This window comes from Geospiza fortis, unplaced genomic scaffold (assembly GCF_000277835.1).
Source record: "Geospiza fortis unplaced genomic scaffold, GeoFor_1.0 scaffold95, whole genome shotgun sequence".
Lineage (NCBI taxonomy): Eukaryota > Metazoa > Chordata > Aves > Passeriformes > Thraupidae > Geospiza > Geospiza fortis.
Genome location: NW_005054333.1, coordinates 3,598,070 through 3,624,158, shown reverse-complemented (window position 1 = coordinate 3,624,158; position 26,089 = coordinate 3,598,070). Strand labels below are relative to the sequence as shown.

Sequence of the window (26,089 nt, the reverse complement as noted above, 5' to 3'; positions counted from 1 at the left end):
GTACGTGTGGAATCCGCGTCACTTTGAAACCAGGTTCACAATTTGCACAAAGCCACCAAACACACACTTCAGTACTGATCTACTGTGGGTATGAACACACTCTGAATTTCTACATGGTCCAAGTTACCTGGTACAGCATCAAGGGTCACAGTCAAAGAAGGAGGCCCCCAGCACAACAGCATGCTACAGCAGGTACCACTGCTGGCCACAACAGTGGGAGTGAAAACAGTTGCAGTGAGTAAATGCCAGAGCTGCTCAGGATTGCCTCATCACACACCTCATCCATGCTGACACTGTGCAGCTGAACAGCGTGATGAACTGCAGCATGTAGCCTCACAACCATTAAGGCGACGGCTCACTTTTAACAGCATGCTAGCCTGCCATGGCTGGTGTCCAGTTTCTGCTCAATGACAGTGAGTTGCTTCTGCACTGCAACAGGCACTTTTATATAGGATCAGGCCTGAAGACAGTACCTCTGACCAGTCTAGAAAAACCTTTTTTTATTCAAAGGCAAGTTCAGGAGTGACTTAGTCATCCCATTTTACAAAATTAAGTCACTACACCAAGCTTAACTAGTTTTTCTGCACTACAAGCACCAATCCAATGGAGGTAGGGCAGAAATTCATGCATCTGATTTGTTTGCTTCCTCCATGAATTATATTAATTATTGCTTGGAGTCCAACCATGCCATGCTCTCTACAACTACATGAAAGGAGGTTGTAATGAGGTAGGGGTGAGTCTCTTCTTCCAAGTAACAAGTGATAGTACAAGAAGAAATAGCCTCAAGTTGCACCAGGGAAGGTTTAGATTGGGTATTAGGCAATTTTTTTTCACTGAGAGTTGTCATGTATTGGAACAGGTTGCACAGGGAAGTGGTGGAGTCACCATCCCTGGACGTATTTATTACACATGTAAATTTGGCACTTAGGGTTTAGTGGTGGGCCTGGCAGTGCTGCATTAATGGTTGCACTCGATGATCTTAGAGGTCTTTTCCAACCTAAATGATTCTGTGATTCAATACAGTTCCAATGGACCATGTGCCCCTCCCACACCATTAGGTTATGGATAGGAGGACCTTCCCCAAACAATCTGCAGCCTACAAAAGCTCTAAATGCATTAGCAAAAAAAACCCTCTCTATAGATTCATAAACGAAAGAGATCCCACAAAATATGACAGTCAATTCCTAACATGACACCAACATTCTGAGTGCTAGGGAATGTATTTCTAGGCAACTTAACTTTCAATACAGGTATTAAAAACTGCAACACAGACTTGATAATCAAGTTGTTGCAAAAGAAAAGAAAAAAAAGGACAAAGATCAGGTCGGCAACATGCCTGCCTTAATACAAAGACTACATGCTAGAAAGCATAAATAATCATTAGCACAGCCATAAGGAAAAGAATGTTAAAAAAATCAAGCCTTTTTTTCCTAAAAAAAAGCGGGCAAAAATACAAAGATTTTATAATCAAGAACAATCTCTATGAACTAGAAATATCTTCCGAAAAAATAATTTTTATTTTTTTAATTATTATTTTTAAATTACTAGGCAATGTATAACTATATATATATATATATATAAGTAAACAGCACATTATCATTTTCCAGAGAAATAAATCAATCAGTACTGACAAATCCGAATCAGTATCATGCCACATCTCCTCAAAATTTCTGAACAAAGATTTTTCATGTTTGTGAAGCCTGATCAACTTGTAAATCCCAAGAAAAGAGTATAGAACAAAAAGCAACATTTAGCAGATATCCTAGCAAAACTGAAAAGAGGACATGATGGAAACTAGCAAAATGAAAACTGGACTTACAATTAGGCTCTTTATTTCTCGTGGTTTTAAAGAGAAGACGAGCTTAAATGAGTCAGTATATCAAGGAATGAAACAAACTGCAGCAAATTATATTAGTCTTTGAATAAAAAAATCCGACATAATAACTACCTGCACTAATGTCAAAAATAAAAAGACAAAAAGAAAAAAAAATCAATGGAAATAGAAGACATTATTTTACTTTAAAATTTACTCACATATCATTATGTATCATTTTGTTTACCCTTGAACATCAAATATACATGGCACAGAATTTAAATATGCTTTATTTGACTGTCAATTTCAAAAATTCAAAGTAATATTACAACATTTATGCCACATTCTTTCCAAACTGGCCATTTAAATCTAAAAGTCACCTTCAGAAGTTTGCTTTAGTTTCCATTGCTGACTTCAGTTAAATACATTACTTAATTTCTAGCTTTTCCAGAGCATAAACTATTTAAAAAGAAATAAAGAACTCCACTGTGCAGCTTTTAGATTAATATTTTCCTGGATAGAACCATCTCTAAGGAACTCAGAAGGTATAATTACTAGAGGATGTTTTCAAATTAACATCCTATTTGGAGAGAAAGAACATTTTCTATCTAGTAAAACAGTGGAGTACCAGCATACTATCAAACTGAACAGCCAGCTGTTATTAGCAAACAAAGTAGCTTTAAAAGAAACTTAATTTTTTTTCCTCAGTTTCCCTGCATTAGAAAACACTGACAAGTTCTGATGAATATTTTCATATTTTAAAAATTCACAGCACTGTCCAATCTTTTTTAAAAGAAAAGAACTTTCTTTTAAAAGTTTCATTCCATTTCTTAAAATTACCTTTTAGTCACAGTTTCCAACTCCAACAAATCTTTCATATCCTTTTATGCATTAAAATATAGTAGCTTTCATAATCGTTTTAAGTACCTTTGTCGCTTCCATAGTAATAGAAGACTGTCTTGCTGATAGCACACCAACGCTTCTGCCATTCAAATCCAAGAAAACTGCGGTCTGAAATTAATACAACATGTGTTATGTTGGTTTATGCCATTATTGAACAAAAATGTGTTACTTCTTTTCAAGGATGAGGTAAGAGGGAGGAGGAGCTAAGAAAAGACACTAAGGAAAGGAAACTAAGGAAATGCACAGCACTGAGAAGAAAATTAGAAATAAAAATTGGTGGTAAGAAAACAAATAAGAATTTTAAATCACATAAAGAGGGAAGTCATGTGTAACATTAAATATAAGGAAATAATGAACAACTTCCTAAATATTTCCTAGAGTTATCGCAGCATTAAGTGGGTATTAAAGTGACAATATAAGATTTATTGAATCAAGGTAAATATTGACTGAACCAAAGCTGAGATCAATATTTGCCCTCTTGAAGGAAAATAAATCTTGATGCTCACTGAAACATGAAGTCAACATATGGTACTTGTACATACGTTCCAAATGTTTTCTTCAAAATATCTTAAAATCTCTGAATTACGGCTGACTGGACTTTCACAGCATGACTTTGTGAGTAAATAAATAGGATATTCTTTCAATACTATAGAAGCAATTATGTGCTATGCTTCTTTTGCATAATAATGCTTCAACATTTCAGCTTCTTCTCATTTTATTTATCACTCCTGTATAAAGTTGTTCATGTGTATAACATCAAATACAGACATATAGCCTTCCAATACATAAAATATGCACTAACTTTCACAAAGATAGCTAAAATTACCTTTTCTACGTTTTTCCAGGTATCCAGCCTTCAGAATAAACTGAAGATCCTGAGCTGCAACAGGAGGAAACTGATTCCCTGAAAGAAAAACAAATTCTGTAAAGCACTGTTTTTCAAGAAAACTGCTATAGAAGCATTAATAAACGTATGGATTTTACACTCTCAATATGCAAGAGCTGCTGAAAAAAAATCTAGTAACTATTATGCCAGATTATTTTAAGTAAATGAAACATCTTCCTATCGATGTCAGAGCTGTTGCTGTTGTCCTCACCACTTGAGTAAGGAAAAATATAGCTGCATAACAGGCCTTGCAAGTCTCAGAAGGAAAAGGATTTAATGAAACAAAATACAGCAACTGTTTCAAACATAGCCTGTAAAGCAAGTTGGATAATGAAAGCGCTAAGTTTTCAAATGTGTAAATAGGAGAAACCCAGTCAAGAATCTCAGTTGAACACAATTAAATCAGAAATGTGATTTTCAATATCAGCTTCCCACCAAAATACCTTGAAACAGCATACAAGGGGAAGACCCTCTATTACTCATCTAAAAAAAGAGAAACCAGATAAAGAGACAATAAAAGGCGCTGCCTGTTGCTGACATATTTTGCCTAATTTGCAATATATGACACAAAACTACTGCCTATAGGATCTATAAGGTGATAATGGATAAACCAAAGACATTGTACAGACATCTACAAAACTGTTGACCTACAGACACTAATTTTAGACACCTTGTACAATATGTCTGCATTGGCAAAATGGTGAGTATGTCTCACTGCATTTTTTCCTTTTCCTCAACTGCTAATTCATAGATGTTTAAGACTAACCAGCCAACCCTGCCTCATCTTAAAATACAACTTCAAATGTTAAAAATTGTGTCTTCCATCTCTCAACCTTTTCCTCCTAAAACAACAGAATTATGATTTAAACAGAACTCCTAATATTAAGAACAAGAATATGCTAGATGCGTATAATATTTAATATTAATATAAATATCATACTGCTTACCCCAAGCAAAAAAGCAGAGCAAAAGGTACTCCTGTGCTGCTGGGTTCTTTAAGTAAGCAACACAGTGAAGTTCCTACTACTTATTATCATCAAATATTCATAAGAGACGCTGTAGGTAGGTGGCAAGTTTACAATGCAGCAATTATTCATCAGAATATATGTAATCTCATTATGTTCTATCAATATAAACACACAGAAAAGGACTGATATTAGCAGACAAATCCTGTGCTAAAAACACCATTTTAAATTATGTAGTTTGAGCGAAAGATCAATGATCTGACCTTGAACCAAGCACTGTCTCTGAAAGATGATGTCAGTTTCCTGGGTTTTTAGGTTGTTCCTTAAAATTGATTTTTTTTTAATTCAGTGTTCACAAATGAGTTGTTTTATGGTAGTTTTATTTAAATACAGTTATGACAGGAAAAAGACAAGAAAGAGATAGGAACATGCAGAGAATGCTGATTTTTAAAGCATGAAAATACTCAAAACGAGAAGACATTCTTTAAAAAACACAACCAGCTCTTTAGACTGCAAAATATTTTGTTTTACACCAGAAGACAGTAGGTAAAATGTTACTTACATTGATATTTCCGCTTCATTTTTTAAATTAATATTACTTTTTAAAGATTAGGAGTATACTAATTTCTATTTTAGCTTCTATGGAATTATAACTATTGTGTTAAAAATACAAAAGCAGAATCAACATGCATTTTAAAGTGATACAGCTGTCCTCCCTTCGCTTGGTAAAATGCAGTCATAGCCCAACATTAAATGGGAATTAAACACAAAGACACTTGATGGCAGGTATGTGATATGTTTAACAGTTACTTTAAAAGGTGATGTAATTATGGTATCATGAGTGGGGGAGGTGGAGAGTTTTTTACAAATATTTTGTACAAATATTTTAACAAATATTTAGTGTGCTGCTTTATATTGGTCATTGGGAGGCATCAGTGTGCAACACTTACAACTCTACCTCATCCAGTAGGGCTCATCTCAGAACAGCGCAGACCCACAGATGAGGAAGACATAAAACCTAAGTAAACATACAAACAAAAGCAGCTCACTCTTAAATTTTACAATTTAAGAATTTCAACTGCCATTTAGATCTAACTTTACTCAATATTGTTTGTATCAGTTTGGGCTTTGATGAGGAAGCTTGGCCAGTGATCATTTAATGAACAGTCAAATCAAATGGGACAACACAGTTCCAGAGAAGGACATGCTTTGGGGACTCCCTAGTGTTGTTATTCTGTCATCTGAACTGACTACTTCATGGAATCCAAATTCCACTCTCAATTTTGCTACTTCTGCTGAGACAAGTCAGGATACATTTGGTGATGTAATTTTCTGTAACTACATTTATTTTGAACAGGGCACTGAAAGCTTTTCCTTGAAAAGGAAAAGAACATGCATGGAAAAAGAGTGTTTCACTGTCTGCTGCCACTGCAGAAAAAAGTCCTCCTCCCACCTTTAACCTATAGAGAAGTCATTTCTTTTTCTATTCCTCAAAGCAACTGAGGCAGTAACTCCAAAAAACAAACTGCAGCTGGTCAGCCCCACTGCCACTCACAATCTGTAAGTAGCTGAAGCAGAAACAGATCATATGCATGTTATTATCCTTCTGTCAGAGAAGCCTGGGAACCAAAAAATATGATGGAACTTTAGTCGGAGGGCAGTAGAAACAGACCCAATTATAATATCCCACAACACATACAGCCGTACAAGAAAGAAAAAGCATAAATCTGGTTAAATTCCTTCTTTCATTGCCCTGTACCTTCAGAAGGAAGGGGAGGGAGAATAAGTAGTACGAAAAGCATAAAGGAAAGAGAAGGAACCACCTCCTCCCAGATTCTCATGACCCACAGGTGTTGTGCATATGTGGCAGGAAGAAGGCACAAACATGGATATACCATTGTCCCAGTACTACAACAAAAACAACACAGGGAAGAAAGAGGAGAGAGTCAGTCACATTTTCCTTGCAGTTACTGCCGAGATTCTGCATGGGAAACTTCTAAGTTGTATTCTCTATCTTTCTTCCATTTTTTTTTTATTTCTTTACCATCTTGTCCATCTCTCAAACAGGATTTAGAGTGAACTGCAACTACTAGATGTGGGAACTCCCAGCAGAAAGTGTGGAGTTTACATAGCAAGTTGGTTTTTGCAGTTGCTTTCAATCAGAATATTGCTTCCACATTAGTTTGAAATACATCAGGCTTGGCACAAATCTCATAAAAAAGTATCACTAAAGCAGCATTATAGTATATTTACTATACTTTGTTACAGCAAAGCAGCATTTGCTTACATTATACCAGCAGCTGAGATCAGAGGTTCATTAGCTGACTGCAGCATGAGACTTTGAATAAGACAGCTCCGTCTATAAAGATTCTAAGACAGAGGAATCCTGCCAAGAAAGAAGGCATTACTATGTATTTTAAGTAAAGAACCATAAAGCAAATTGACACATGCTTCAAATCACATACTCCTTTAGAGCTCAGAATTTCCCATGTTATACTCCCATGCGCAGCCCAGGATGTCCTCATGACAAGGAGAATTTTATCCTTCCCTCATGCAGGTGAAATGGCCTGAATTCCAGTTATCTGTAATTTCACTGGAGAAATTACAGATAACTGGAATTTCACTGTAAGAAATTAAATGTGGAGATGCAAGAAGCTTGCATCCTGGGGATGCAGATAGCACCTACTTGTACTACCTTTCTTGGGTGTCTCAACACCTGTTCATGAGAAACTTGTGGTCAAGCCCACTACAAGATCAGAGCAAAACTTCTCTCTCAAAATGAGACCACCAGAGATCACCATGCCTTCCTAGCACTGTATGGTCTGTTTCAAGATTTCATTAAATGATTTAGAAATAAAGATGCTAAAAGGATCATAGTCTCCCCTGGTTTCTCCTTTGGTACACTGTATTTTTTAAAGCCAATTTTAAACACCCAAGAGAAAAGTGGCATTGTGAGTAGGAAATGCTCTGTGCCTTGTAGCTGTGTGGGCTTATATGTAGAGAAAGGCACAATGATTGCTTCTGTTTACTCTTCCAGACCTAATTTCTGCTGTCTCATTGTCCTGACAGTGGTGGGCAAGCACAGAGTTGAGGATACAAGAAGGTCTCATTTCCATTTCAGAGTTTCTACCTTACAAATAATGTCTTGAATCTTATTCTTTTGATGTGAAGACTATTTCAAAACGATCCAATATTTAGGGAGATAATAACCTTGCAAATCCAATACATGGTATAAAATAAGGAAGGTCCATCTGCTTAAACTTACAGGTTTCCCTTCATTCTTGACCACCCACTCACAAAAGAATCTCCCACAATAATTTCTCTTCCCAGCTCTTCCCTACTGGTGGGAATTACTCCAATTACTCCAAAATAAAATCTGCAAGTTATGCTCCACATGCATATTTTCAGACTGGTGTGTACAAAAGCCATCAAAGACCAGATCAAAATATTTATGAGGCCTAAACCTTCATCTTAGAGAAAAGTAAATTATATGTATAATGCACTGGGCTCTTCCTCTTGGTTCTAGGCACTCTTGTGCCAAGTGAGCAGCTGGCAGTTATTATAATACTATTGCTGCCAGGCTGAAAATTCCTCCAGTGAAAAGAAAGTGAAATGCTCTCACTCAAGCATAAAGCCAGCTTTACCAGTCATGCTTTGACTTCAGAAAAACATTAATGCTATTAACATAGGTGTATTAATGTATAGGTTCCACTGCACAAGTCCCACAAACACAGAATATCTTGTGATTTAGAAAGATCACAAAACCACAGCTTGTGGCACGACTATAATTTTTGCAACTTGGTAATCAAACAGGCAAAAGCCTGAATGATTTAATTTTTCACCTTACTGCAACAGTGAATTTGGTCCATTACATAAAAACAAGTTTCATCAGTGTCACTTCACAGCATGAAATTCAGTCCTTGTGCCTGGAATTTTGATTTTTTGGAGGACCTAAAGATGTAAAAATTTCATCCTGTGTACAAAATAAATAAAACTAAACCAGACTGCATTATTCTGCACTGTTTACCAATAGGATTTTTTTTTTTACTTCTACAATGTGGGCTAAGGGATACATAAAGCAAGAAATAATCAGAGGTCAATGCATTCTAAAGAGGTGCTTAGCATGCTTATGGGAAGTTAAACAGGCGAAGTGGAGATAAGTGTAATTCAGTAACAGTTAAGTGGTTGATTACAGTTTGCTTTCCTAGTAGAGGACCAGAGCTTTAACCATAATAATGGTAAAGTCATCTTGCTCAAATTCACTGTTCTTCATCCCTTGTAAAAGAAAACTGAGAGGAAAAAATACATTTGTTTGATTATATGGAGAAAACAGTGATTGCTGTTTCTTTATGCTCTTCTAACAAAAAAAAATACAATCATAATTAATGAGACAGTTACTAAAAATTATTTTTCCAGCTTCTTTTTTTTTTGCACTGAAGACCCTTAGTGTCATCTGAGAACTTACGGAGGGTGCACTTGATGCCCTCATCCAAATCATTGATAAAGATATTAGACAGAACTGGTCCCAGTACCAACACAACTGGACGTAAGTCTATTCACCATTACTCTCTGAGCCCAGCCAGCCAGCCAGTATTTAGCCAGTGAAGAGTTCACTGGGGCATGCTATAGGCTGCCAGTTGCTCCAGAATGTGCAGGAGACAATAACAAAGGTTTTACTGAAGTCTAAGGAGAATACATCCACAGCCTTTCCATCAGCCCCTAGGTGGGTATCTGGTCATAAAAGGAGATCAGGTTGGTCAAGCAGGACCTGCCTTTCCCAGACCCCTGGTGGCTGGGCCTGATCCCCTGGTTGTCCTGTATGTGTAGCATGATGGCACTCATGATCTGTTCCATAACTTTCCTTGGCACTGAGGTCAGGCTGACAGGCCTGTAGTTCTCTGAATCCTCCTTCCAGCCCTTCTTGTGAACACTGGCCAACCTTCAGCCACCTGGGACCTCCCCAGTGAGCCAGGACTGATGAAAAATGATGGAGTGACTAGGGAAGCTCTTTTGCCAGCTCTCTCAGTACCCTTGGATGAATTCATCTAGTCCCATGGACTTGTGAATATCTAAGTGGCACAGCAAGTCACTAACTACTTCCTCTTGGATTTCAGGGCTATCTTCTGCTCCCTGTCCCTCTCTACCAGCTCAGAAGGCTGGTTGGCCTGAGGATGTTTGGTCTTTCTGTTGAAGACTGAGGCAAAGAAGGCAAAAACTAGCTCAGTGTTTTCCTCATCCTCGATAACAACATTCCCCCTCTGAACCTAATAAAGGATGGATATTCTCCTTGGCCCTGTTTTTGTTGTTAAGATATTTATAAAAACACTTTTTATTATCTTTTACAGTAGTGGACAAATTAAGTTCTTCCCTTTCTAATTTTCTCCCTTGACTTAACAACATACTTGTACTCTTCCTGAGTTGCCTGCCTCTTCTTTCAAAAGTCATAAACTCTTTTTTTCCCAGAGTTCCAGCAAAAGCTCCCTGATCAACCAAGCTGGTCTTCTTCCCCACCAGCTCATCTTTTGGCACAAAGGGACAGCCTGCTCCTACAGGAAATGCAGAAAATAAGTGGTTTTGTCCTCTAGCACAGGGCTTTTATGCTATGTCTCAGGCTGCAATTCGAAATTGGCAGAGATAGTCTGAAAATATTTGTGTTAAAGTTGAGCAAAGAAAGTAATGTTTTCAGCAACACAAAAAAGTAATTTTATCTTCTTTCCCTCCCTCCTACCCCCTTTCTCACACACTTCTTCCAAAATTCTTCATATCTCTCAGTTTCATTTTGATCTCGAAATACAGCATTTACCCATTTTTAATAGCTACTACAGAAGGATTCAATTATCTTTGAATCTGTACATAGCAATACACTGGAGTCACATCTGTTGCACAAGCACTGTGAATCTGGGCTAAAGAGGAGGTGGTTTATTTTCGTTTTCATATCCTCTCCCTACATTTATTTTTTCTTCTTATTAAAGAGAGGATTAATGTATACTGCATTTGAAAAAAAGATCCCATTTCTTAGAGACTTCTAATTAAAGTTATCAGTAGGAAGATCTCATCAGCTTCATTAACTATCTTGAACACTTTCACAAAGACTATTTCTGCATTTTGCAAGTGTAGAAGCCTGGTAGCTCTGAACTAGTTTACCATGCAAGAATCAAAAGATAAATGTTAAAGAAAACACATTTCATTCCTGGAATAAATGTAATGAAAATGTTTAGCTTTTGAAAGATTGGTTCACAAAAAGTCAGTGTTTTGGTCTTCAAAGTGTTTGTTCCAAAGGCTGCCTAGTCTATGAAGTTCTGCTATGGAGCCATCCCTAGCATTACCCATTGCGGTCTCTAACAGTTTACAATAATTTTCACAGAATAACTTGCCTTCATATATTCCTCTAAGAAGAACCAGAATACTTAAAGCACTGTCATCTGTTTCTAGTTTTAATTCTTTCTAATTTGGGATACAAACATTAATACCACACCCTCAGAGGCTTAAACACTGAGTATTTCTTATGGACTCCACCCTTAGAAGGACAGTGGTACAAATCCTTCTCTTCTCTTCCCTTCCTTCCTGTAAGCAGAGGAGAAGGCAGTGAGCCAGGCAGCCAAAAAACCACTGCAATAGTCTTTACAAAAACTAAATCTAGTTCTTTGAAGCAGTTAGCATGAGAACTCTTTTAGTCATTTCTATTCAGCCCTTAAACTGTGCGTTTAGTTATTTTAAATTTTACAAACCTTATATTCATGGCTTTTTAATCCCCACATTTTCTGAGTGAAGCTTCTATAGTAGTTGTAGCATTTCATTTGACAAAAAAATTCCTTTTTTCATTTAACATATTACAGGAGTCAGCCAGTTTGACTCCATTCATTAGGCTCCACAGCCAAATGGAATTATCCTGGATCACATACTCCTCATCCAAACTCAACTCTGAATTTGTAAGCTAATATTGTCCTGGATTTGCGCATTCTTTTGATGATTTTTGAATTGCTTCTAAAACACCCACTGATACATTTTGCATAGCATCTTAATGTACAGAGGTGTTATGACTTTCACCCCTTGATCCAGATTTAACTTTCACAAAGGTATTTACTAAAATTTCACAAATTACACCCATGGCACATGGAGGGGCAAGGGGGTGGGGCGTGTGGGAGGTGTCTGTGTGATTTTAAAAAGTTATGTTCCCTAATGCTGTAAGCAGGCATTATCCTACAGCATTAGAAAAGGGGCCACTGAACACTCCACCAAAGAAGCCTTCACAGTTTTGCTGTTTCTCAACGATTCTGAGGCAAGAAGAAAGAAAGATACAGCAGCAAAGAAAAGGTCTCTTGTACAAGGTCTCCCACTCACATCACTGTAATGCAAGGCATACAAAAATGTTGTAAGGCATGCAAAAATTTTGTTTAAAGAATCATTAAGGTTTACTCAATCATTTCAGCACAAGACAGGTTTCAGTCATCCAGAGGCCTGCATTACCAGAAAATTACCAGCTACCAGAAAAGTGCATCAGTGGTAGAGATTGGCAATTCAAATCTGCCAGTGCAACAGCTTCAAACTTTGTTATGAAAAATAAAGTAGGCAGGAAAACACAGAGATAAAAACAATGCCCTTGCTTTGCAGACAGAACTAAGTCAAAACAGACCATCATGGATCAATTAGAGGCACTGGGAATTCTCATGAAATTATGCAGGCCAGCTGAAATTTCCCAGCGTTGTCTCACAGACAAGCACACACATCCAATTTTGATTAGAAACCCTAAGTAAAGACTCAGAATATCTATATGATAGCTTGAACCACAGAAGGTGCTGTTAGCTAATCAGAGAAAATTAAAAGGCCAGGAATAAAGAGTCTACAGCTGGAGTATGACCAGCATGATGTCAAAATTGCACATGGATAGCATCCTTAACCATATCATGATTCCTGCATTCCCAGATGGCTAACAGGAAATAAGTCCCACAGGCTTATCAAACAAGTTAAAAGCTATCATTGAATACCTCCAGGTGAAAAATACAATTTTCAGCTTAACATCTAAAACACCTGGGAGAGTTAATACTACAATTGTTCTCTGCAATTTACAACTATTTTTAGATAGCCACCTACACATAAGAATCCCTTGGAAATACTCACATATCACAGTACCTTGAGAAAAACTTGAGGCAATCAGAAGCAGAAGTTCCCCATTACTTTTCTTATTTTGTCATAATGTTTTTAATTAGTACTTTGGAAGGGCCTAAAATTCCATCGACAGGCAACCGGCCCTTTTATTTCAGTAAATAAGCCTACACTGAGATCAAGCAATGACAACTATTTTACTGGATACAAAAATGATTTAATATGTTTTGGCAGAAAAACTGCCAAATGTCATTTATTGCAAAGCTAAACAATGAACTTTTAAATTGTATTTCAAAATTAGTAATACATGTTCTTTTACTTTCAATGTCCTAGTAATCCAAGTATTTATTACTCAACAATATTTTGACAGATCTTGTAAAGCTCACTACAGTGTGAACTCTGTGAACTCTCATCCAAATTTTGGCAATACCATGCAAGTTAGATCTTCCATGAATCACACATTCATAAAACAAAAAGCATATAAATTTCCTTCATCTTAATTTAATAATTTCCCCAAAATTTTGCCCTGCCTCTTCTCCTGAGTAAGTTCTAGTGTGCATACATCCTTTTCTAAATTGTTCTGTTTCTAGAAGCTAGTTTAAGCCCCCTTTAAAAAGTCTTAATGAAAAAAAAGGAAAGAAAAATAAGTGAAAAAAACAGAACATTACAGTTTGAGAAGTGCCAAATTTAGCTGAAGAGAAAAATCTTCCAATGTGAATTTCAGTCTGTGAGAGGGATATTTTAGCAGGGGAACCTTTTAACTCCTGCTCTGATCAGAAGCATAACACACCATAAATACAATAAGCAAAACCCAAGAAATCCTGGGAAACAAGGAAATTCTCAGACTGCCATGAAAAACCAACAAAAACCTCAATGTAAATTGCATTAAGTTTTATATATGGAAGTAATTTATGCCAACTGGCAGCCTTCTTGGATTAGCTGTGTAGTCTGCAAAGTTCCAACTGTTCTGACTCTTGGCCAAAGGCTTGGCCTGTTAAACTTCTGAAAGGAAACATACATACACACTTTGTGCATTTTAAATGCTCCAACAGCTCATATCCTTGATCAGAAAAAGTTTTAACATTACTAGTTGGAGCTGGAAAATCTTTCATCTGTATGAAGGAAAAGATTCAAATTCTTGCAGTCAGCTAAAAACACATCTTTAAAACTGGCAGTTGCAGATTTCAATGAAGAGGTCCTAAGCCAGTTTTCAATTTCATTCTATGTATTCCTGCAAACACAAAATTATTTTCATGTTCTGCCTCATTGCCTCATTTTTGATACATTTCTTCTACTACTGATAATTTAAGAAAAAAGCTTTGCTCAGTGATCAGTGAACGATCACACTCAAAGCTCCTCTGCATTTGAAAGCTCATTTGGTTTAAGACGGAGGTATGACTTTACACTATACACAAGCAGTCTGCATGTAAAGGCAAGCCTTTTTAAAATAATAACAGAACAAGAAAGTCTCATACAAGTCTTTCAAGTTTTCCTTACAGCAGCACACAAAACCCATATCAAATATAATTCAGTATGTAGAAGTGGGAAGTTCTGGTAGAATTACAGTCTCTTGCAACGATAATACTGCACGTAGAAAAATCAATCTACAGAGCAAGACCATGAGAAAAATTAAAGGCAAGGAAATCAAAAGTGACTTATACAGTGGCTTTATTTCCAAATACTCTGAAAGAGGTAATAAAAAGGTAATAAAAATCCAAAGGTTTTATGGTTCAAAAAACACATCAGTGTTTTCAAACCCCCTCTCACAAGGAGGTTGCTACCGCAAAGATAAAATACTCTCCTGTTTTGCTGTAATTGCATGGGACCTAACTGAAAAGAACAAGGGAAACACTGTAAGAAACCAGCAGAGCACACTGTGGGAAGCCAGCAGAACACCCCTGTATTTCCTGAAAGCTTTCCAGATGTAAATTTCAGTTGCCATTCACCTTGGAGTATACTGAGAATGACAGGAAGGACCACCTTCCAATATTAACTCCCAAGTTTTCTGAATGACTGCACTAATATTTTCCAGTCCATTTGGAGATTCCAGAAAAAAAAAAAACAACATACACTTGAAGACACAAGCAACAAGAACTCTGGCAGAAGCTGTTTGTCTCTGAACAAGAGAGCGGAGATCTGACCAACTGTTCCAATTCTCCCATAAGTCCCATTTTGCTACATCTAGTCAATGGAAATATCAATTTTAATTTTTCAAGGATCTCTCTAAGTTACACCAAGCTACATAATGTTTCTCAGATGACTCTTGCAGTTCTTGCTGGCTGTAGTATCAAGTAGAAATATCTGAAATAATATTTTTTTTATTTACAGTTAAAACAATTATCTTTTCCTATAGTAAACACATTTAAGTTTCTTCAGCATCTGCCATGGGAGATCCCAAAAGTTAAGGGATTGGAAGTTAATAAATCACAGATACTATCATATGCTGCAACAGGAGCCATAATTTGGGAAAGAGAGAATCAAGAGAAGAGCTGTAATCGAGTTTTGTGATATCTGTGTAAGAGGAAAAAGATGACACATCAAGAGAAATGGGCATATTTTACAACTTAAGACTTTTACAATGATGAAGTAGATGGATAAATGTCAGTAGGAATTTTTCCAAACTCATTTAACTTTCATTTTTTGTCCCTTGATTCTCACACCACACCTGAGTTTTCCTTAAGCCTATGTCTGCAAATAAATCTAATCAAAGCTTAGAAAGACAAACCACCCAGTGAATACAGCCACTGTTAAAATTTGAACCAGTTATAACATTAATGGTGTATGAATTAACTGAACCTGATAACAGAGAAGCATTGCTTGGTCTGGTGACAGTATTCAGTGATAGTATTGTGGTCTGTGGACATCAGTGGGACAGGATTTGTAGGCAACATAATAACCTTTATCAGATAAACTAGCAGCACAAGAAAAAAAACAGACAAGCCTTTATACAAGCAAAAGAGCTCATTTATACAAAAATTCCTCAGTTATTTTCACTTTATAGCAACTGCCTAACACACATCACTTCTCTACCAACCAGGCATAATGAAACTTGTGAACATACACAGTATCACCCAAAGGTTGCCCTCAAAAAAAAGAATTCAAACCTGCAAACATTTGTTTTAAACTAATACATAGTATTTTCTTCTAATATAAAAAGGGTTAATTCAGTTCTCTTTAAAAGAGCACAAAAATAATTGTGTCAAAGCTATAAAGTGGTGTTACCAAATTTCAACGGAGTAAATATTAAAGTTGATCTATGAACACAAAAAAAAAAAGAAAATTGAACTTTTAATGGAAATGCTGACACAACTTTAACTATGGCAATGTTAAGAGCGCTGCTGTAATAAATCTGTCAGTTTCTGTAATGCCTATGACAATCCCATTAATATGAATGATGTACACTTCACATAGCTTACTACATACCAACTGCACAAGTTATATCATCTTCATTCCCAGTAACAAATCAGTAATCAATATTTGCAAAAGCAGACTAATCCTTTGCAAAATCAGTGGTTTAGTGATTGAAGAGTTTGCTCAATTTACACAGTTAATCCCTCTTCATCTGCTTGAGCCTTCTATTTATTCCAACCACTCACAGTGGTAGCTGTAGCAGATTAATACATCCCCCTGTGCTAAACATGTCTTGACAATTGACCCAGCATATTGCTGTCAGGATAATCTTTACAAACACTGAGCTTTTCTTACCAAGCCTGAAGGCAACATTTAGAAATCAGAAGTTTACAAATACTCTCAGAAAGATCCTCTCACACATATTATCACTTCTCCATTTAATTGTTTCTTTGAGACAGCATCTACTGTCATATTTTACGGATCCAAAAAGTACCCTTCTGACCTTTTTTTTATTACTAAAGTTAAAACTACTGTAATTATGAAGTCACAAAAAGGGGCTTTTTTAATCAAGAAATTTCTATGGAAACAGAAAACCAGCAGGAAAATAATGTGTTATAGCATATTGTTCAATGAAAAAATGAGATGGCCATCTGTGTAAATACAAGTAAATTAGCATCTTTTATTCAAAAAAATAAGCTGAAGCAGTAAGACTAAATTAAGATTATTGAGATTTTTCTCTTTATTAAGAGAAAAAAAGTCACCATGAAGTCCATAGTGAGAAAGTAAAAAACAATAAACTTTAATTAAGAAGAGACAAAAATATTTAGTTACACCTACATATACCTCTGAAGCTCTGAAGTTTACAACAAAGACTTGCATAGTCCTTCAAGGTTTTTCTCCATTTTGAGATTTCTACCCCTACAAGAGGCAATTATTAATCAAAGTATATTTTTCTAAACAACTAAGAAGAATTAAGATGGACAGTAGTCCCAGTTACACCTAAATGCATACTAATCTTTTATATCAATGAAGCTATTCATGCTTAATTTGCCATTGTACATAACAGCAGAAGATAAAAATATTCAAATAGATTGACAACTGAAAGGAGTAAATCTGAAAATATTTTATAGGGTACAAATGGAAGAACTTGTATTTAAGGACAAATAAAGTAGAAACCCTTAAAAAGCTAATTTGCATGATCAATCATCATAGTTCTTGTAGTTCTTGGTAACTTATTTCAGAGAAGCATGATACTGTATCAGCTGTTCAAGGCATAACAATTTTAATGTCCACACAGAACTAAAGCTCAGTATTAGAACAGCACAACTGTCTAATTCTTAAAATTTTCCTGACAGTAGTTCTTGACCTATGGAAAGACAGCACAAAAAAATTGCTAGGCAGATCAAGGTGGGGTTTGATTGTTTGAAAAAGAAGTAAGCATTAAGAGAAAAATTAGAGATACTGATGGTCAGAAGAGAAACAAACAGGCTGGTTTGCACTGTACATTAATTACTATGCTACAGAGCCTAAATTATCCAGCTGGTTCTAGAAATGCAACCTGGATTCAGAAATGAACTTAAGCAAAATTGGCAGAGCACAGAACACTAACATAGTCATCAGGTACAGTCACAGCATACATCACAAACTTGATGTGCTTGACTATTTTATATATCCACAGGATGAAAAAAAAAAAAAAACCTACACGAGGAGTACTAACAGGGGGCAATGACGAACTTCCAACACTGAAGGCCATCAAACCAAAGAACAACAGAACTTTCTTAAATGGATGAACAAGCCAAAAATCAGCATATTCTATTGTTTCACTGTTGAAACTCATCTTAAAATACAAAAAAAAAGTGACTGAAGACCTGCTACAATATGGAACAGCCTAAAATTTATCACTTACTTCTTAAACACAGAAAGGTGAAGGTGTCACTGTTGAACAACAACACTTGAAGGGTGAAAGATGTGAGCTGCAGCACAAAACAAGTCAGCATATGGGAAGAAAAAAGAAAACAAAAACCAAAAGACACACCAATCTCTCGTTCTTCTACCATAAAAAGCAAGTAACTTTCTAAAACTAAGAGACTGGACTAACCACCTGAAGCTACCTATGGTGATACAGATGCAAATACTGAATTTCACCCCTGAGTCATTTGTGGTGTCCTCTTGAGGTCAAGTAGAAGAAGAGGAAATTTAGGCAGAGTTATCATCCTACACAATACACTGCAGTACATAAAACATTCTCTATGCAAGTCCTGCAAGAGTTTTAGCCAATTAGAAATTAAAACATAGAACAGAAATAATTTTCTAAAATGAAAATTCTAGATCTCCCCTTGAGGCAAGTCATTAAAGAAGGATGTAATCTGAATCTTACGGGTAAAAAGGCATACTAGAATATCAGCCCATTAGAAAAAAAAGGCATTGCATAGGTATGTGAAGGATTATCAGTTGTAGAGTGGCTCAATTCACCAATTTTTCTTCTGTTATTCAGATTTTCATAATTCAAAGCTCTCTGAGCTGGAAGCTGTGACACAAAGTATTTTTTTAAAGATTTCTGTAATACAGAACATGATCTGGCTGAGGAATTTTAAACCTTGGCAAAACTCTCGCAGTGGACTCTAGCAAAGCAATAATGTTACAACTCAAATGTAGCTTCAATATTTAATTGGATTGTGGAAAGAATGTCTAATCTTCTCTAATTTGTTAATACCCCAAGGAATCAGTGGAAAGAGCAATTGATGTGAACACCATGAGTACCCTAGACACTGCCTATACGATCAAACAAGAGGGTTTCACTTTACTCCAATGACAATTTTCCTAGCTGATTAGTTGAAAAAGTCCAACTGTACTTGGTCTGGACTGACCAGCGGATGGAGATTGAAACCACCACTCCAGGCTTTTCGTGAAAGCTTCTAGCAACACAGCTAAAACATAGAGTTTATTTAGCCACTCATTATGACTCTTTAAAAAGATGCTCCATGATACTTCAGAATGCTGAGCCTTCTGAGATTTAATCTGATATCCTTCTCTACTCATGCATTCTTCTGCGAACCATTCAGTTTTAACAACTAGCAGAGGCTGCTAATTTGGTCTCTAAATGTGAGTGCCAAAAAGAACAAACAAGTAAACAAATGCCATCAAGAAGGTCATCAGCTAGAGGAAAATCCTGAAATGTATTTGACTTCTGTGAACTTTGTCCCACTGCCATGCAGTGAAATTCCATCAGGAAAAACTGGGGAGACAGAGTGAGAATTGGCGTCACCAGTAAAAGACAAAGCAAGGCCAGACTCCTGATGTGCAGCACCCCAAGGTGCCAACAAATGGTACACTGCTTTTGCCTCCAAATCCATGATGAAAAGCTGAATGAAGAGCAGGATGGAGAATGTGCTCCAAGTCTCTGCAGGGCTCAGCCAAGCAGCCGTGGCTCATAGTTACAGCAAGGCTACAAAAATGGGAGAAGGAAACCAGCTGGAGAGATCAGACTGCAGGTGGCAGAGCAATGGCAAGACTTAAAAGGCCTGAATGCTGAAATCCTGATGCAATTTCTGTAAAGGCAGCAAGGGTCATGAAATATTGCCTAAGGTGCCTGTTAACCCTTTAAAGCACACCAATCCTGTGGATTCCTCCAGTACCCTACAGTTGCAGTGTAGCCCATTACAGAATGAAGACTATGGGATTATAGGGTTATAGCTGGTTTAACAAGATCTTTTCAGCAGCTGACAGGCAATTAATTCTTCAGTTTAGGTCTAAAATATTTATTCAGACTTTCCAACTGCATATAAAGACACGTCTCTGAGCACATCACAACTCCTGTTACAAACACCAATGACCCCTTTTTAGGACTTTTAAGTAGCTTTCATGGAGGCGATGTAGAAAATCATGCATGATTCTGTCAGGTTTTTCATATGAATAAAGATTTCATCCGAGAAAATGTTTCAGGCAGTATGCATCTTCCCCAAGAATGTTGTAGCATGGTGTATCATTACCTGCATTTTGAAGAACAGCTTTATAAATTTAACATATTTTAACTAGTTAATGTAATCTGAGTCTCTTTTTTCAGTATGTCATTTCATCAAGGATGCAGAAAGTATTTTGATTTTAGATCTAAACATGCCTATATGATGACTAATCATTACATGTTTCACTACACAGGTACCTATCATGCAGAAATAGGAGTGAAAAGAAAAACTTCAAGGAAAATTTTGTGTTGAAAATGATCAGTTGATTAGGTACAGGGCAAAAGAAAAAATATACAGGGGTTGTCAACACTTCTGTCACGTACAGAAAGGAAAATTAAGAGTCATTTGTTATTCTCAGTTGGAGAGGTCACTAGTGTTATCTTGCACATGATGATTTGATGCACTACATATGATTAATGCTTGTTTAAAGGACATTGTCAAGGTCTCTAGGTCAGACTATGACCTTCCATTTTTTTCAGATATCCATAAACAGAATATTAATAATTCAGTAAGTGCTTTCCTCCCTCTTTAAAATATTTTAATACTCTCTGCTACTACTGCTAAAACAAGACCAATAGTAGAAGGTAGTAAAATAGCAAGAAAGAAAATTCCAGTAGGGAAGCATTTGCTTCATAATCATACTTGTTTTTTATTACTTTAAATGACTGATGCACTTGTAAGTATTACTTTCTAAGACTTTCTAACTGCACGGGTTTCCACTACCTCATGTATATGCATGCCTTGATACTTTGGGATAAAATTGTATATGCTTCCTCAAAGTCACTTTAATTCTGAAAAAATTTAGAGACAAAAGCAAAGTGAATGTACTTGCTTTTTCTAAAAAATAAAGTTCTCAGAAGTCACTGAAATGTTGCATTTTTACACAACATGTACAAATTGTATTTTTAAATTGTGTACTTACATGTCCAGCTAGAGCTTTAGTTCTCTTAAAAATGTATGTTCAGGCATCAGAAAATACACAGTAAAAATGTTATTAAAAAAAAAGGAAGGAAGGAAGGACGAAACTCCTGTGACTCCCTCACTATTCATAAATCTTTTGAAAATGAAGTGTTGTCTGAATTATGCTTAGAAATCTCAAGTTTATATCAATATAATTTTCTATGCATAGATACAGCAATAGTTAAGATGGAATGTCCAAGATTACCTTCAAATGAGGAATAAGCATTATCATATTTTTCCCTTTTAAAACACAAAACATTCTTAATAGTAAAATTAGATTTGTTTTTCAAAAACTAAAGAGGACTGCAAAATTTCTTTCAAAAAGAATTTTCCCTGTAGCTTTCCAGTGGCTTTAAGAGGAAGAGACTCTTATGCATCATCATTATACGGCACTTGCTTCAGATTTAAAACTATAACTCTGTGTTTATATTTTTTCCCCTTAAGGCTGTACTTCCAAATGTTTAATAACAGACTGATTGCTATATTGTCCATGTATTATTCTGCTTTTCCACAGGGTAGCAGTGTGTTTCAGAACAAGGCCACCACTGTGGGAATATGAATGAGTACACAAAATCCCCGCAGAAAGCAGCTGTTCCCTCTTGTACATATGCAAATGGAAGAAAGCTAAATAATGAGGGCAGCTTTATTTCACAAAGGCAGACAACAACAGAGCCAAAGTGGACTACAACAAAGTTTTTGTAGGAAGCAGTGAACTGAAGTCTACAAAAAAGGATGAATTCTTAATATTCTCAGTCATGAGACTCATGTTTCTTAGGGAAATACTGATTCATGGCTTGCAAAATTAATCCTCAAAATTATTTTTAAAACCCTAAAGACAAAGACATCAATGCATCTTTTCCAAGACACTGAGTTTATTCAAAAAAATTATCACTTAATTAAGGCAGAAATCTGGACATTTTTTTCTCCTCAATACCATCAGTCTTACATATGACCTTGGACAAGTCATTGAATCTAACTCAGTTTTCTTGTCCATAAAATGGAGATAATACCTCTGCCCAGGGCTAGCGGGAAGCTAAATCCATCGTCCATAAACGTGATTTGAAATAGCAAGGTAAAAAGGCTTTATCAGTGCTACGTACTGCTGCATTTTTCATTGCTTTTAATAAGCCTAATGAAACCATGTAAATTTTGAATGACAACGTTAAGTAGATTTTCAGGCCAGCTAGGAGTAAAAGGCATTACAGATTTCTTGAGATGACCCCGATTTGAGCTCTGACAACTAATGGCTGAGTCAGAACATTGCTATGTGAAGTACTGTGAAGAGTCTTCCAGATGTCTGTTGTTCTAACAGGGGACCGTTTATTCAGTGCTGGAGAGCGCAGTTGCACCAGTGACAGAGGAGGGAGAAGAAATGGTTCACATTTGCTCACTGGTGAAGCAACAAGCAACACTAAAATCTTTCAAAGTTTGTCACCAGCATTCACTAGTGAAGCTTAGTAAAAAAAAAATGCTTTTTACACAAGCAAGTGAACAGAAAACAACAAGAACTAATTTATCAAAACAAAACCATACATGCCACAGATTAAACTGCACAGTTCTCCAAACTGATCAGCTACAATTCCTTACCATAAAAAGCTGCCACCATAATCCCAGCAGGATTTTGGTAATAATACACATGCCCTGAATTCACAATTAATAAGGAAAGTCCTTTGACAAGATGTCTTCTGCAACAACATTGAGTGTTACACCTCATCCCTACCTAACTGAGACATGATTAGGGCCAACACAGCTGGTGCTCTACAAATGAAATGTTATATACTTTCTTAAGAAAGAAATCAATGCTGAAATTATTCACCTAAATACTAATCTAGTGTCATCTAAAGAGAACATCCTTGTCATTGAAGGAGTCTGTGAGCAATGCAGGACTAAACTTTAAAATTCAGAATATTTTTTTATTATTCTTTTAGCAGACTATTCCACAAAATTGAAGATATAAAAATAATTCTATTTTTAGTGGCACTGAGTTTCCTGTTTGTCCTGATCTTTACTAAAATTGACAGCTGCTACTTTGGGCAGTCCAGTATCCAAATTGGGCTACAATTTTGGCCATTGTCTACCACCTTACTGCTTTTGGTGCTAAGCCATGAGACTTTCATGCAGATATCAGGCTAAACTGCCACATGCCCTAAGCCCCCATTCGAAGAGTTACTACATTACCTAAAATCAGCTCTACAACACACACAGAAAAGGACATTTTTGATGCTGTGTCACACTTGTGGCATATGCTATACAGTAAACTGAGTCTGCTTGAAGGCCTGTTTTCATGATCAAGTATCCCAACAGACAGAAACATCAGCTGTTGAAGCATTAAAAACTACCACAAAAAATGCAGCCTTTCTTTCCCATAAAAATATCTTAAGAACAGCAGAAAACAATAACAGCACGTCAAAACAAGGGTACACCCAGACATTTCTGCAGTGGATTCTCTTAAATGCTGCATGTATTTTTTTCATGTGTTTCTGTGGCCAACTTTATAAGTCAACTAATTCAAAATTTTCACTTTACTTGGGGATGAAACATGTGGCAGTATTGTAACGAGATGTCACAGAGTCAGTTTTTTCCCTCCCTCTAGAGACACAAGCGAACTTCAGATCCCAGAGCAGCCGTGAGAACATCCAGGAACTTGTGGGACTTCCCTTGGTCTCCCTGACTTCCAGTACCCATCTCTCCTCATTTCCTAATCCTCTTCTAACCTTCAAGATGGGAAAGAGCAGTAAGCTGCAATGGCAGATTGTGAAAGCAGATATAGGACACAGGAAACAGGCTTGTAATTCAAAGCTAGGAGCTGGGCCTGGCAGTGCTATTAATCAATATACACTGACTACAGGAGGTACCACCAAACCTAGCAGGCATATATGGGAGAACTGATTGCCTCAGGTGAAAGAAAGCACATGAAACAAAAGTCTGAAATTCAGGAAACTAATTTCTGCCATAATTGTTATGGTTTATATCAATTTTCAAGGAAGAACTGTAGCTTTCAAACTTAAATCCAAATGGTTAGTTTGCAGCCCTTTAGCCCTACATTTCCTTTTTAAACCACAGCTTCAGAGCCATCAAGTCTGGGACACTCTTGTTAGAGCCTGACTTGACCATTTGATTGACCACAATCACACTAGAATATCAATCATCACTACATCAAGAGTGGGCTGTTCATACTCATCTTCTCTCTCACCACAAATGACAACCTGAGATATACTTTTAACAGATATTTCCCCTTAGGTGGCAAGAGAGTAGATGGAGGGTCTTCTGGACAGAGCAGTAGAAAAGATTAATCTCTCTCCACTCACTTCTAGAGAGACATTAGCAGTTTACTCCCATAATCACATGGATTTGCCAGAGATCTCTAACAAAAATGCAGTAAACTTTTTGCACAGAAGCTGGACAAAAAATGTACTTGCAAGAAACCATATTTCCCCCACCCTACTTCTTTCAATTCCATCCAGTCCCTTTATTGACCTATGTAAGTACCTATGTCTGGGAAGACCCTTTATCCTGCACAGTCTTACAGTCTTGCTCATGTCCAGTAATGTGCTTCCCATTCTTAAACTCTCATAATTTCCCCTTCTTTATCTCCTCTTTCTCCATATTTTCAGTCCCATCTTCCTGAGGTCCTGCTCTATTTAATGGTCTCCTCCGTTCATGACCTCTCTGCATTAGCCAGACCACGTTGTGCACTCTACTCCCTGGCACCTCTCCACATCAGGGAAATTCTTCACCAAGTGAGCTCTTTATTCCTACACATGCCCATTCTCCTGCCACAGCCCTCATCACAGGGTGAGTGTGCCACCTCCACTGGGCACAGGTCCTGTTGCCAGCTAAACTCTCAGAAATAGAATCCCCAAGCCATCTGCCCAGGAGAGCTGAGGGAAAAGGGTTGCACAGGTGTCAGGGAGTGTGCTCCAAGACAGGTCAGCTGCTTCAAGGGGAGCCACAACCAGCACATAAATCAGAAATCACCTTTCCCCTGGGTTATGACATTCCAAGGAACGAAGCTAACATGAAGAGATTTGTTGGCTTTATACTCTCCTTCCAGAGCTCCTTTTGATCAGCTTTGAACATCTCATTAGAAGTGCAACAGAAAGTATCCTATTACCTTTCTATTTTTAATGTCCCTTTCTGCATTGTGGCCTCAGTCTTCAGTATTATACTCTACCACATGTACAGTTTTCTATTATTAAAAACTTAATAAATACTTCAGACCCCAAAGCATATCAGCAATTAAAAAGAACCAGTTCTTCTACCCGAGCAGAAGCTAGCATGAGAGGCATTGCATGACAACTGGAAAAAACTTAAACAAATCATCAGCAAATCAGGCCTGAGAGTCTTTCACTTCATATGCCTATTCTTATTCCAGAATCATGGATGTATTTACCTAAATTAAATACCAGGCATAGGTCTGATACTGATTTGTGGACAGCTATCCATGCAGAAGCAATAAACTACTGAGTATGGCGTGGTAACGTTACCATTTATCCTCCTGCAGTTCTGAATCAAGATGTGGATACACCAGTACTAGCATCCAGAGCCAGACAGACATAAGTTGTGTCCTCAAGAGTCCTAACTCCAAGGCTGTGCATGTACCATGTCCATGGTTTTTGGCCCCACTTCTCAGAAGAGCCATCTAGCCCAAGGGCGCTGCTGCAATGACTGCACTCCACTATTTATCATCCCAAGTCTAATATTATAAGCACCCTTATAAAAGCACCCTTAGGCACCATGCTGGATTGTACACCCCGTGTTCTATATTTGCAGAGTACAGACCACAACAGGACCCTATTTTTGTTTGAAACCTTTGAGCATTGCTTTGAGGAATGGCAATGGTAAAAATAAGAAGTGGTATACTGTGGCAGAGCTTGTATCAACAGCTTTGGAAGCTCCACACAGAGCAGACTCCTTTCAGCATATATTCTCTTGACACAGTTATCCTCAAAACCCTTGGGACTAACCCTGACACGTATTTCATAACTAAGAGGCCTTCAGACAGCTATAACCAACTTCACCATTTATTTATTCTAATATCATCTGCTGTGCTCATAGCATATATTTTATCAGCGTGCCTCTATGAACAGTCCACCGCACAAAAGCAGGGCTGAGACACAGAGCAAAAGCCATTCCAATAAATGTA

At 37.0% G+C, this 26,089-nt stretch overlaps 1 protein-coding gene across 1 annotated transcript in view; it reads right to left on the bottom strand.

The window, feature by feature from the left end:
* SKAP2 (src kinase associated phosphoprotein 2) overlaps positions 1-26,089 on the bottom strand; it is a 190,542-nt gene that overhangs the window by 45,054 nt on the left and 119,399 nt on the right. Inside the window, exons 6-7 of the mRNA XM_031057631.1 lie at positions 3,543-3,620; positions 2,741-2,824 (exon numbers count right to left, since the gene is read on the bottom strand). Of these exons, the coding sequence (XP_030913491.1) occupies positions 2,741-2,824; positions 3,543-3,620 (162 nt within the window). The remainder of the gene's footprint in view (positions 1-2,740; positions 2,825-3,542; positions 3,621-26,089) is intronic.